This window comes from Esox lucius, chromosome 24, assembly GCF_011004845.1.
Source record: "Esox lucius isolate fEsoLuc1 chromosome 24, fEsoLuc1.pri, whole genome shotgun sequence".
NCBI lineage: Eukaryota > Metazoa > Chordata > Actinopteri > Esociformes > Esocidae > Esox > Esox lucius.
Window position 1 is genome coordinate 10,037,374 of NC_047592.1, and position 12,663 is coordinate 10,050,036.

Sequence of the window (12,663 nt, forward strand, 5' to 3'; positions counted from 1 at the left end):
TAAAATGTTGTAATTTATATATTTTTTTTTATATACAGTATGTGTAAATGTTTTCAACAAAATCTCATTACTAAAATGCATTCCAATAAAGTTTTCAAATAATTTCATAAATTTGAATTTAAAAAAACTTGTAGTCCGTAAACGCTAACAATTACATACTAGTTGAAGTTTACAAAAAAATATGAAATGTAGTATATACAATGACAACAATCAGTTATTAAATATCATATTATGAAATGTAGTATATACAAAGTCAAAAATCAGCTATGAAATAAAATTTATGAAATGCAGTATATACAAAGACAACAATCAGCTATTAAATAAAATATTTTTTATCTGTGATGCATCATATGGAGTAGCTCTTTGATGAGCAAGTGTTAATTTATTCATTAATAGTCCTTCAGACTTTTCAAACAGCCACTTTACCTCACATGGTCCTCCTATTAATAAAACACTCAAACTGGGAAAAGAGTGAATAGGTTAGTATTGTACTAACCACATTTTAGTGCCTTTAAAACAAAAGAGCAATGTAAAATGCATATCAAAACACTGCATTTTTTGGGGGGTTGAGGTTTGTTGTATTAATCGCTAAGACTTGGAGATTTCGGTAAAATTAATTATATCTGACAAAACATTATAGTATTGAAGATAAATAAGTACTAACATATCCTAATCTCAGTGATCCCAGAGAAAATATTAAAATGTTTGGTGAAATGTAATTTCTAACACTTGAATGACCCTACAGTATGGGCCAACCAGAAACTTACTGAATTGGCTCATGCTGCAAGTACTAAGTAATGATTGCAAATAGCAACACACTCCCTTCACATCTTGATAGTGAAACAGGGACATCTTGTGGACACGTGGGAAAACAACAGTGCAACCTGTCTATACCAGAACTTTCTTTAAATGTGTATTTACCAGACAATTGAGGCAGGGTGCATTATATTGGATGTAAGAGTGAAGGGGCAATATTACATAGTAACATGAATCATTCCTGTGGACTTTCTTTTGGCAAAGGCAACCCAATTTAACAAATGACACCACAGTTGAAACCATTCATGTATTTACAATAGACAGAAATGCAAGTTAGTACAACCCTATCGAATCAGTTGCACCTAAAAGGGTCCAGCCTTCCATAACAATCAGAATTTTTTTTCACCATATGTGTGTGTAGTAACGCATCATGCCAAGGTCAAAAGACCTATCTGATCCCCTCAGAAAAATGATTATTGATGCCCATGAGTCTGGGATTATCAAGCACTTTCCAAGAAATTTGAAGTAAATAATTCTCCTCTACAAGTTGAGAAAATCCCAGACCAATGACAATCTACATAGGACAGGTTGTTTTGCCATAATCAGCCCAAGAGCTGACTGAAAAATGCTCATAGAAGTCTCAAGGAGACCCTAGGGAAGAGTTAAGAGATCTACAGGGCACTCTTGCTATCAGTGTCCAAGTGCATGAGTCAACTGCCAGAAAAAGACTGCACAAACTTGGGCTACATGGTAGAAGGAAAAAGCCTCTGCTTTTAAGAAAGAATATCAAGACACAATTGACGTTTGCTAGACACCAACTGGGTGAAGACCAGAACTACTGGAACACTGTTCTCTGGACAGGTGAGTCCATGGTGGAGTTGTTTGTCTGGAATGACAGATACCAGGTCTGGCGAAACCTAAACACTGCTTTTGAATACAGGAACCTCAAACCAACCCAAAACCATAGAGGTGGTGGGATTACGTTTTGAGGGGGAAACACCAACTACTAAAGCTAGGGGTACACACATTTTTTCCACACCTATGAATTAGCATTTCTGTGGATTTTTCATGAGTTATGATTACAAAGTAAAATCTTTCAGTGTCATTTGTTAAATTAGGTTACCTTTATCTATCAACAGTTTGTTGAAGTGAAAAGCAAATATCCATACAGCTCTGGAAAAAATGAAGAGACCACTGCACATTTTTCTTTCCTTTACAAAAGAGTTGAAAAGGAAGGTTTTGAGTGAGGAACAGAAGCGTTCAATTTGCAGTGGTCTCTTAATTTAACCCTTCTGTTCCTCACTCCAAACCTTCCTTTTTGACTTCTTTGGAAAGGAAAGAAAAAGGTACAGTGGTCTCTTAATGTCTTCCGGAGCTGTATGTCCAAATATGTGGAAAAAAGACACCTTTCTAGTGGATGTACTTACTTTTTCACATGACTGTAGAAACACAGAAACAGATGTGGAAAAGAGATGAGGAAAAAGCTGTTTTTGTTCAGCCATTGCATGTCCCATGAAAACTTTGGGATAGGGTTACCCTCCCCCCTCCCCTGAACAAAAAACCTTTTCACACATAATCTCACCTTGGTATTGACATCTTTACTAGGCTGTCCATTCAGCAGTTCTCCAGAGTCAGCTCTCCAGTGTCGACCGGCCCATTCCTCCCTCTGAGGCAACGACATCATAGCCATGGCCTCTGTTGCCTGGTACCTTTCCACTGGGATCTGGCCCATGGGGGGTGGCAGGGCATTTGTGCTACCCACCGGAGATGGTCCTGACCAGCTGTGAGTAGCCGATGTTGCATGGCCCTCTGGCTCTCCATGACGGCCCCTAGGCCACCTCTGCTTGACGCTCATTGAGAACCAGCGCTGGCTGCTTCTGAACGGGCCTCCTCCTGTTAGATTCTGGCTTTTAGACAGCTGGTACGGTGGGGGCGGGGGCTTGAACTGAAACTCCAGCCTGGGCGGAGGGCCTCCGGATGGGCCAGCCAACAACGCTGGGCCCGGTAACGACTCGGAAAGGGAATGTGTGCTCCCCGGATTAGGGTGGCCATTTAGGTTGAGGCGGCCATTTTGGGGCGGTGCAGATCGGGCGAGCTCTCCCTCAGCCGGGGGGTAATCCTCCCATGGACAGCTGGGGAGGTGGCCCCCGGGGTCGTTTCCACGGGCGACGGGGAAATCCCTGTCCGCTCTCTCCTCAGGGGGGGTGGAGTTACCGATCCCACTGTCCCCGTTGCTGCCAGCACTGCCTTTCCCGCAGGCACTCCTCTGGAGGTGATGGGCCGACTCTCTGTCTAGCCTGGTCCTAAGCCTCTCCACGTCCTCTCCCATGTCACAGTACAGCACAGACACAAACTGCAGGACAGAGGGGGGGGAGGGGGGGAACTCCAGGCAGCCCTGGGTGTCTGGGTCCGGGGTACAGTCGAAGCCGAAACGCCCAGCGATGTCAAGGTGGTCACCATGAAGGCACAGGTCCGGGTCAATGAAGAACACGTGGCACGAGCTCCTGAGGGGCCCAGTCCGACCGGCAGGGCCCTCGGGGGTGTGCGCGGTGGTTACCAGGCAAAAGAAACGCCTGTCTTCCGCACACACCACGCCAAGGACGAGGTTCTCGGCAGGGAAAGCGGCCAGGACAGCCCCGGCGTCATCACAGAGGCGGACGCAGTCCAACATGGTCCTCATCATCACTAGCGTGTGGGTCTCCTGCTCAGTCCCCATCTGTTTGATGCAGCCGCGGATCACCCGCAGGCAATTCTCCTCTGAGCCCAGGCTTGACAAGGCCAATATTAGCTCAGTGGAGCCCAGGTAGCCCACCACCATGGCCGTGTTCAGAGCGGTCCAGTCTGGATTCAGGTCAATCTGTTCACTGAAAACAGAGACTTTGCCGGCCACTTCGGACATTTCCTCCGCAGACAGGACGCCAATTTGGGTTTCGGGCACCAGTCGTGTCCAGTGGGACATGTCCGGTTCTGACACCGGCCGCAGTTTAGCTGGGGTGGCACTGAAAAAATGACACAAAGAGCCGCCGGAATGGTCCGAAACCGCGCGGAAATCTACCCCCTTTCCTTCTGTTCTACAAATCCCCAATTTCTGGTCGCCGGAGGAAGGGCTAACCACAGGCCCGGGCCCGACAAGCACCACCAAACGCAAGGGTCCTTTACAAGTGCCAATCAACTGCACCACTGCCTCATGGGATGCCATTGCCACGTCTGTGCCATTGACGCTCACTATACGATCCCCCCGCTTCAGCCCAACCTGGTCTGCAGGGCTTCCCTCCAATATACCACTCAGCAGGCACGGGCCTTGACCTGCTAATGTAAACCCGTATCCGACCCGTCCTCGAACAACCTCTACCCCCCTGACTTCACGAGAGGAGGTCAAATCCAGACGTCTCCGCGCCCCCTCGTTTAGGCCCGGCATCCTCATCCAGAATGTGCTTGTTTTTCTAAAGCAGTGTGGGAATTGAGTCACGCTGAGGTAATATATGTTTAGTAACAACACTGGATGGCTGTTGAAAGATAAAAAGGGAGGGAGAGAGATTTTAGCAAAGCTAAGTGAGATATAATCAGTCTACTAAAGCTCAATTGATGGATGAAGATGTTTCTTAAAGATATTGAATCAGTATGCCTAGGCATAATATACCTTTTTTTTCAAAAGCAACTATCATGTAGGCTAATACTGTTTCAAAACATTTGTTACAATGTGTTCTGTGCCAAGCATAATGTGTTCTGTACCTTATTTTATACATAATAAACAAAACAAATTATATATGTATATCATAATACTTCAATATTTTTACACACTATAACAATCTCCAAATACATGGGGACTGTATGTATTCAGTGACCATTTGGTCCTGAAAGTGACCTTCCAAATAAACCGTCTACTCGTCGTACAGACAGCGCCAGCTGGCCCCACTTCTAAAGAGCAGTTAAATCTAAGCACGAGCTTTCAGGCGATAGGTTTGCAAAGAAAACACGCACGAGCGCTTTGACTGTTTCTTTTCACTGCCTCTCTAACTGTTTACTAAACGCCAAAACATTTAGGCCGGTCTAATGAAATACTACAAAACCAAAAACATATTTTCTAAAGCATTTGAGTTGCACTCACGCTCTATATATTTGCATGTAGAAAATCCAACAATGTTTCCAGGGTTGAGACTGACATTACCTTTTCGTAGCTTCATGAAGTCTGATCAAAGGGTGTACTACTCCCAACAGTCCCAAATATACAAATTTCAAGAACACATGTGCGAAGTTTCAGCCACATAATAATTCATGTTTTCAAAAGTTTCCCTCCCGTATTCGGTTTTCCATATGGCACAGTGAAAAGCTCCGCCCGCCTCCATTCATTGTTGGGGATTACAATGTGTCTTTCATGGTAACCATGACACCGTAACGTTTTCAGAGCACGTGATTATTTTTCATTTGTCAATCTCAATGTCCGTCACGTTCAATATTTAAATATTTGTAGTGATCCTATTGGTTAAGATAATCTGAACTGTACAACCAAATTAGAAACCTAAATAGAACGCCGATGTATCTTAAATTTACAAACTAAATAATAACTTCCACTAAGCATGATACTTAACTTTCTACATGTATATCAAGGCTATATATAAAAAATAAATCAAGCTTGCAAAATTAATGATGTATTACGAGCTAATGAATAATGTTTAATAAGCAAATTAATTAATTGCTTACATTAAATATAGAGGACGTGTAAAACACAGAGCTTAAGAAGTGCTACTTTGTAACATTCTGATAAGCGAATCATATGTAAACAAAGTCTCCGTTTTGGTCAAAGGGCTGCAACGGTCGCGAGGGCAGTAAATCACGTGGTCTTTATATGCATGTGTACACACCGCCGTCAGATTGACAGAGACACTATTATAACATATTACATGCCGATCGGACTATGCACAGTGCAACCTCGTGGCAATTTCCAGGACAAAAGGGAGAGGTTGTTACGAAGACAGTTTTTATTTCAGTCATGCACTTCAGACATGTCCGACAATTATGCCTGCTTAAAGATGCATACATACACCATGTGAACACACATTAGAAAAGCATTGATACAACACCAAATGTACATGCCCTTTGTCATCAAGATGTAGAACTTGTTGGCATTGGGTTTTGTGCAAAAAAAGTATTTTTCTAGATATCTCTAAAATCTGTCATTTAACTCCATAAACTCTCAAAGCAATCACTAGATTGCCATGCTAGAAATGACTCAGTGGGTGATTGTTTTCAGTACTGATGAACAAACAAGGTTTTCCATGTGGTCATTCATCCATGCCAAGGATGATTCTCGTTCAGAGTCCATATTTACAGCCTTTCTTGCATTGCCTTATAGTGGATAATCACCGTACAGCATTTTGTCTTTGATAGCCTATATCATTTATTTTGAAGTCCAACACACACACATCCATGACCCCTCACCCTTGACCCTTCATCCCTGGCCTGGCTCTTTGACCCCAGGCTGCGCTCCAACTGCCCAGGTGGGAGCAGGGGCTGCAGGCGGCTGGATCATCTTCTCCAGGAGGTTCATCATGCGCTCCTGGAGCTGCAAGCTCTGCACCTGGAGGAAGTTCTGCTGGTGCATGACACGGCGCACCTCGCGGCACGTCTCCTCCACTGCCCGGCTCACTTTCTGCTGCTCCTGCAACATGGCCTCCATCACCTTCAGCTTCCGACGCTTCAGCGACAGATGCTGGCCCACCTTCTTCCTTTTGACCGGCGAGGGGTGTGAACTGGAGAGAAGGGGGGGGGTTATTAGTGAAGGTGACCACAATGGCAATGTTCATGGAGAGCACAGGGAATAATAGAGGACTTCAGAGGCTGTATAAGCAGTTTTTAGCATTGCAGTAACATTCAGGGTTGGTTGGACTTCCTGTGTGTTTGATGACCACCTACAATGGCTAAAAATTCAAATTACCCCACTATACGACCCTTTCGGTTTGGGATGCGCAGCAACCAGTGGTCTTTTTGATTCATGGGGGGCTGAGTTAGAGCAGTTGTATGAGACCAAGGCAGAACCTGAACAGCTACAGAGGATTGTTCCAGAAGCGTCTTTAGAGTCCAAATCGTTTTTTCTCTGTGACACTCACGACAGTAGTAAGAAGGTAGGAAAATATATTCTTTAAAGAACATCAATGTGAATCCCAGGACATTGGGTCTAATGCTGTACCAGGCTCACCAAGTCACTGTCACTAACTCGCTGTTGTCAGTGGCTAGTTTGATTAATCTCCATCGACCATTGCTCGTGTAGATTTTCCGTTTTTATGGGGGTCGCTGGGTCTCAATGAGCGTATGAGGGTTAAACAACAACTTTGTCTCTCTCTCTCTCTGTTTCAGCTGAATACCTCAACTTAATACTCTCTCTCTCTGTCTGTCAATCCATCGCTGCCTCCACCCAGTCTCCCCCTTCCCTTATTCTATGTCTGATATGTAATCCTGCACTCACTCTGGACAGGGAGCTGCCGAGTGCGAAGGGCCAGAGCTGTCCGATTCGTCCAGGTCCTCCTTCATCTCCGTCTCGTCCGAGGAGCCTGTGTACTCTGGGAGGAACCCCATGGAGAGGCCCTCGGCGTGGGACATTGAGGCCTCCGTGGAAGTGGAGGGGCCAGAAGACTGGAGCTCAAACGGGTTCATGGTCCCATTGTCGGCCGTCTTGGTGAGGATCTTCTCTATGGCTTTGTAGTAAGGCCAGTCGGGTGTTCCGCTGCTCCCATTGGCTGTGCACTTCATCTTCCTGTCAAAGACGGGGGAAGGTCAATAATACTGGTCAAGTAGGGCATGAAAGAAAGTCTGCCCTGTGAGGAGTTTTAGGTAACACCTGTGGAATTAAATTCAGTTGTCCTGCTGTCTCTGGTGAAGATTTGTGCAGGTTTATGTTGCAACCTTTGTCGGTCCACTTACCTGTACTGGAAAGACATGTTGGTGATTTTCATCTTGATCTCCTCTCGGTGGCGCTGTTCTCCCGTGAGCTCGAAGAACCTTTGTGCCATCTTCTCGTAGATCTTGGCATTCCTTTTACATTTCTTCAGCTCTGCGACGTTCTGCTCCCATACATACAGGAGCCCTTTCATCTCGGCATCTGTCCAGTTTCGGGCCCTTCTGTGCTTCTCGCTGTGTCCTGGGGCAAGGTAACTAAAACTGTCCTCGGCAGCCATTTTGAAAGCCCTCTCAAAAACACTCTCGCTCGGTTTCCGTTTTGTAAACGAAAATATGCCCCAGAAAGGTTCAGTTTGGAAGTCCTTCTCGTCCTTGTTGTCTTTGGAACGTGGTTGCAAGCAGCCACACACCACTCTGTTCGCTTGCGCCCTTCCCCCGAGCTTAGCTGAAAGAGGACTCAAAATGGGGCCTAGGGCAGAAGAGGGATCCGGTTAAAAGCTTTTAAATGGGGGAAATCGTCACCGTGATGTCAAGTTACCCTGGCAACAAGAGGGAGGCCCCTCTTTTCTCCTCCCTCTTTCTCCCTTAACCGCTTACTGTCTCTCCTCCTCGAGCTGCTCTCTCACACGAATGCCATGACAAAAAGCTTTTAGCTGAAAGGCAGCGAGGTAGGCCAGAGATTACAGGGGAAAAAAGATTTGAAATATGAGCCTGGGAGGAGGGAGGGAGTGGAGTGAGAGAGCAGTGTCATTTGTTTCCTTGGCAACAGGCCTTTGGACTGGGCTGGCTGCCAAGACGTTGCTGCATTTAAAAGCTTTTAATAACAGACAGTTGGAAGTGCAGGGACTGGCTTTTTGCAGCCACTGGATGAAAACAGGAGGATATTCCTTTGCATTTACAAGAAACTTACCACTAAGTGCAGGCAGCGCAGGGACCCTATTTTCTCTGCAAGTTATAATGCAATACATTATGAGGCAAATGACATGATAGTGTGGAAGTCGCATTCTGATCAAACCAAGACAATGGGAGCCTTTGAATTTGAATCAATCCAAGACAATGGGAGCACTTAGGTCAACTTATACAGACACTTAAAGCCCCACCCCCCTCTCCTCAACACAATATGGACTTTATACTACAAGGGTTTGCCCAGCATGTTCTCTCTGTCTATTTCTTTCTCTCTCCCTCTGTGTGCAAACCTCATGTGTAGTGCCAGACAGTGTGTACAGACAAGTGAGCCACATAGCAGGAGTTTGCAAATTTTTTATAAGCGAAGCAGCCCGAAGACCTCTCTGGTCTCAGTGTGAAGATTTTCTTGTACCAATTTGTATCAATTTGTCCAGAAAAGCTCAGAGCCCTTCTCATTGTAGGGCTGAGATGGCGAGAACTACGTTTATTATTGACCCCTTCACTTCAAGAACTTAAACAGCTCTATAAGAGAAAGAGGATCAGTAAACCTAATGTGTCACTGTCTCCTCAACGTCTAAGACGGTGCCACATGGAAGCCAGAAGAGAATATAATGCAAATAATAGCCAAATCCATCTGTGAGGCACGATCACTTTGTCTTTATTAGTGACACTCAGTTAAATCTGTCACTCTGTTTTAACTAAGTTCTAGCCTTGTTAAACCCAGGCCATCTGCTCTAAAACTGACAGACGTTCCATCATGCCGTAACCCTGTCCGCGTTTCACAATCCATCATGCCTGTCACCCAATCATTGAAACGCCTGCTTCATTAAAATGGACAGATAGCCTGGCGTTCACGTTATGCCATTTACCAGACACTACAAATTATCCAAAGATGTTTACAGTAAATTCATCGTATACATTTACTGATGTGGTCCATGCAGGTTTTAAACCTGGGGTTATTTGCGTCTGTGTGTCAACACACATATTGTACATATTGATGCGTTCCGTATCTGTCCTGAAGTAGCTGTGTTCACAGGCTATTTTGGCCGAACCGTCCAGGAACAAGATAAGCCCTATTAGGTGTCAAAAGACAGTATGTGCCAAGGCCATGTTCTCACCAGATTATCTCTGTAGGAGAGTGAAATAATGGGTCGTCACTCCTCACAGGACCTTTATGAATTTTAAACTCCTTTCCAACAGAAGCCATTTTAAAGACACTATTAGCTAAGGCTAACAGGCTTTGTTAATCAACTTATACCTGTTGGCCGCATGAATGTCTGGGAACGCATTCAAGATGCTCAAGTCGTTCAAATAGATCAAAACTAACTGCAAATTGAACTTAATTGTCCAGAAATGGCACTTTGTGGCACAACAGCCCTCCGTCCCATAAGCGTGTAGTGATATAATAGTTATTCCACAGAGACTGCCTTTGGCCAGTAGGTACGTTGGCTGCTATGACCACATAAGCTAATTAATTAGAATAGGGGCAGAAATTCAGCAGTGATTGTTTAATCTGAAAGGCCACTCACGCTACTGTATATTGTAATTACGCTTACAGTTATCTCACTAGTGTTTCTCATTCGTTGAAGTGGACATAATCCGGACTCCTAATCCAGAGCACAGACTAATCTACGGATAAACCCTCATGGTTTTTACATGGTTAGACTGAATCTGCCAAGTCAGGATTTGGGTAGAACCTTCAAGGATTGATAGAATTTCTTCGCAGAAAAACACAGTCTTAAACGCATTTGCCAATTGCGCAAATTGTCAGTTACTCACAAAAGCATTTTTTTCTTGCAGAAATACCACACATTTTTCAATCTCTCAAGTTATCAACAGCGGGTAACAAAAGAAGATCCGGTTTAGGCTACTGGATTAGGTTGTTTTCCTCAGTGTCCACCTGGCAGGTCCGCCAGCCCCGAGCAACTCTTCACTGCAATACCTGAATAAAAGGTACATACACACACCAACACCGTAATCATAATACTCATATTCATTTAATAGTCCCGATGTTACTTTAAATGCAAGTTTTTTCTCCTTTTATACATGTTACTACTTTCTCTGCCGTCATAGTTGTTTCCAACTTTTTTACAAAGTGCTCATGAGCCTTAAACCAGTGTTTTATTCCCATTGAAGGACATATTAGGTCTGACAGAACCTGGGAGAGGAAATGACAAACGGAGCAGCGTAAAAACTGAATAGACAAAAAAACATTAAAGGCCTACATTGCCCATCCAATCCATTGGAAGTAACCATTGGGGGATCTACAACGTCACATGACCCCCATCCAGGAAGTGATCACGTGACAGGCATGTAGGACCATGTAATCACCCATCTGTAAAACATATCTAAACAATACTTCAATGTAAAACATTTGTGGTGTTGATATCCCGACTAAACAATTTAATAAAAAAAAACAGGTAGCACATTAAATAAAAGGAATGTGTACAGTTACATTTGTACTAGTAACTTATCATTTTTTTTAATGTACAGTTGTGCACGTGGACACACAGCGCATACAGAAAAAATTGAAACTATAAATATTGGCTTATTGTATGTTAACAATTACTCATAGATATTTAAAATATGGTTCATGATGGACCCAACACAAGCTGACCGGTCCATTTAACCAGCTGAATGAGACTTCTGTGTCCAAAACAAACAAAATACAATGATTGACCAAACAGTTTAATCTGTTAGGTTTGACAGCAAGTTATATCCGACTTTCCATGTTTGATTTTGACTGAAGGATGATGCTTCATTGTGTAGTGCAAATCTGACCTCTGGTGGCAGGTCCAATCATAGCTTTATAGCTGACATAAGGTGGCAGGTGCCATCATAGCTTTATATCTGACATCTTGTGGAAGGTCCAATCATAGCTTTATAGCTGACATCAGGTGGCAGGTCCAGTCGTAGCTTTATGTCTGACTTAATTCCTCCTGCATCTCATTAGTCTAAAGTGGCCTTTTCCCAAACCTGATCCTTCATCTGTATTGACTTGACGGAATAGGAGAGGACACTACCGTGGGGAGAACAAGTATTTGATACACTGCCGATTTTGCAGGTTTTCCTACTTACAAAGCATGTAGAGGTCTGTCATTTTTATCATAGGTACACTTCAACTGTGAGAAACTCCAGAAAATCTCATTGTATGATTTTTAAATAATTAATTACAATTTTATTGCATGACATAAGTATTTGATCACCTACCAACCAGTAAGAATTCAGTCTCTCACAGACCTGTTAGTTTTTCTTTAAGAAGCCCTCCTGTTCTCCACTCGTTACCTGTATTAACTGCACCTGTTTGAACTTGTTACCTGTATAAAAGACACCTGTCCACACACTCAATCAAACAGACTCCAACCTCTCCACAATGGCCAAGACCAATTGTAGACCTGCACAAGGCTGGGATGGGCTACAGGACAATTGACAAGCAGCTTGGTGAGAAGGCAACAACTGTTGCCGCAATTATTAGAAAATGGAAGAAGTTCAAGATGACGGTCAATCTCCCTCAGTCTGGGGCTCCATGCAAGATCTCACCTCGTGGGGCATCAATGATCATGAGGATGCCCCACGAGGTGAAAAGGGATCAGCCCAGAACTACATTGAAGGACCTGGTCAATGACCTGAAGAGAGCTGGGACCATAGTCTCAAAGAAAACCATTAGTAACACACTACGCCGTCATGGATTATGATCATGCAGCGCACGCGAGGTCCCCCTGATCAAGCCAGCGCAGAGGAGGAATGGGAGAAGGTCATGTGGTCTGATGAGACAAAAATAGAGCTTTTTGGTCTAAACTCCACTCGCCGTGTTTGGAGGAAGAAGAAGGATGAGTACAACCCCAAGAACACCATCCCAACCATGAAGCGTGGAGGTGGAAACATTCTCTGGGGATGCTTTTCTGCAAAGGAGACAGGACGACTGCACCGTATTGAGGGGAGGATGGATAGGGCCATGTATCACAAGATCTTGGCCAACAACCTCCTTCCCTCAGTAAGAGCATTGAAGATGGGTGTTCCAACATGACAATGACCCGAAACACACAGCCAGGGCAACTAAGGAGTGGTTCCGTAAGAAGCATCTCAAGGTCCTGGAGTGACCTAGCC

General features: G+C 44.3%; 2 protein-coding genes across 5 annotated transcripts in view; both read right to left on the reverse strand.

Annotated features, from left to right (window-relative positions):
- Positions 1 to 5,089, reverse strand: part of rgs12a (regulator of G protein signaling 12a) — a 54,979-nt gene extending 49,890 nt beyond the window's left edge. For both annotated transcript variants that reach the window (XM_020043545.3, XM_029117646.2), the window contains exons 1-2: positions 4,925 to 5,089; positions 2,339 to 4,262 (exon numbers count right to left, since the gene is read on the reverse strand). In XM_020043545.3, the coding sequence (XP_019899104.3) occupies positions 2,339 to 4,180 (1,842 nt within the window). In that variant the 5' untranslated portion in view covers positions 4,181 to 4,262; positions 4,925 to 5,089. The remainder of the gene's footprint in view (positions 1 to 2,338; positions 4,263 to 4,924) is intronic.
- A 454-nt stretch (positions 5,090 to 5,543) lies between these two features.
- On the reverse strand, positions 5,544 to 11,652 carry msantd1 (Myb/SANT-like DNA-binding domain containing 1). 3 transcript variants are annotated; one of them, XM_020043128.3, is made up of 4 exons: positions 10,336 to 11,652; positions 7,675 to 8,119; positions 7,220 to 7,507; positions 5,544 to 6,506 (listed from the first exon to the last, which is right to left on the reverse strand). In XM_020043128.3, the coding sequence occupies exons 1-4, from the start codon at positions 10,367 to 10,369 to the stop codon at positions 6,206 to 6,208; spliced, it is 1,068 nt and encodes a 355-aa protein (XP_019898687.2). In that variant the 5' UTR covers positions 10,370 to 11,652; the 3' UTR covers positions 5,544 to 6,205. The 3 variants fall into 3 exon arrangements, with proteins under 3 accessions (XP_019898687.2, XP_019898689.1, XP_019898688.1); XM_020043130.3 differs by lacking the exon at positions 10,336 to 11,652 and adding an exon at positions 10,113 to 10,171; XM_020043129.3 differs by lacking the exon at positions 10,336 to 11,652 and adding an exon at positions 9,675 to 9,932.
- Between the last annotated feature and the right edge of the window lie 1,011 nt (positions 11,653 to 12,663).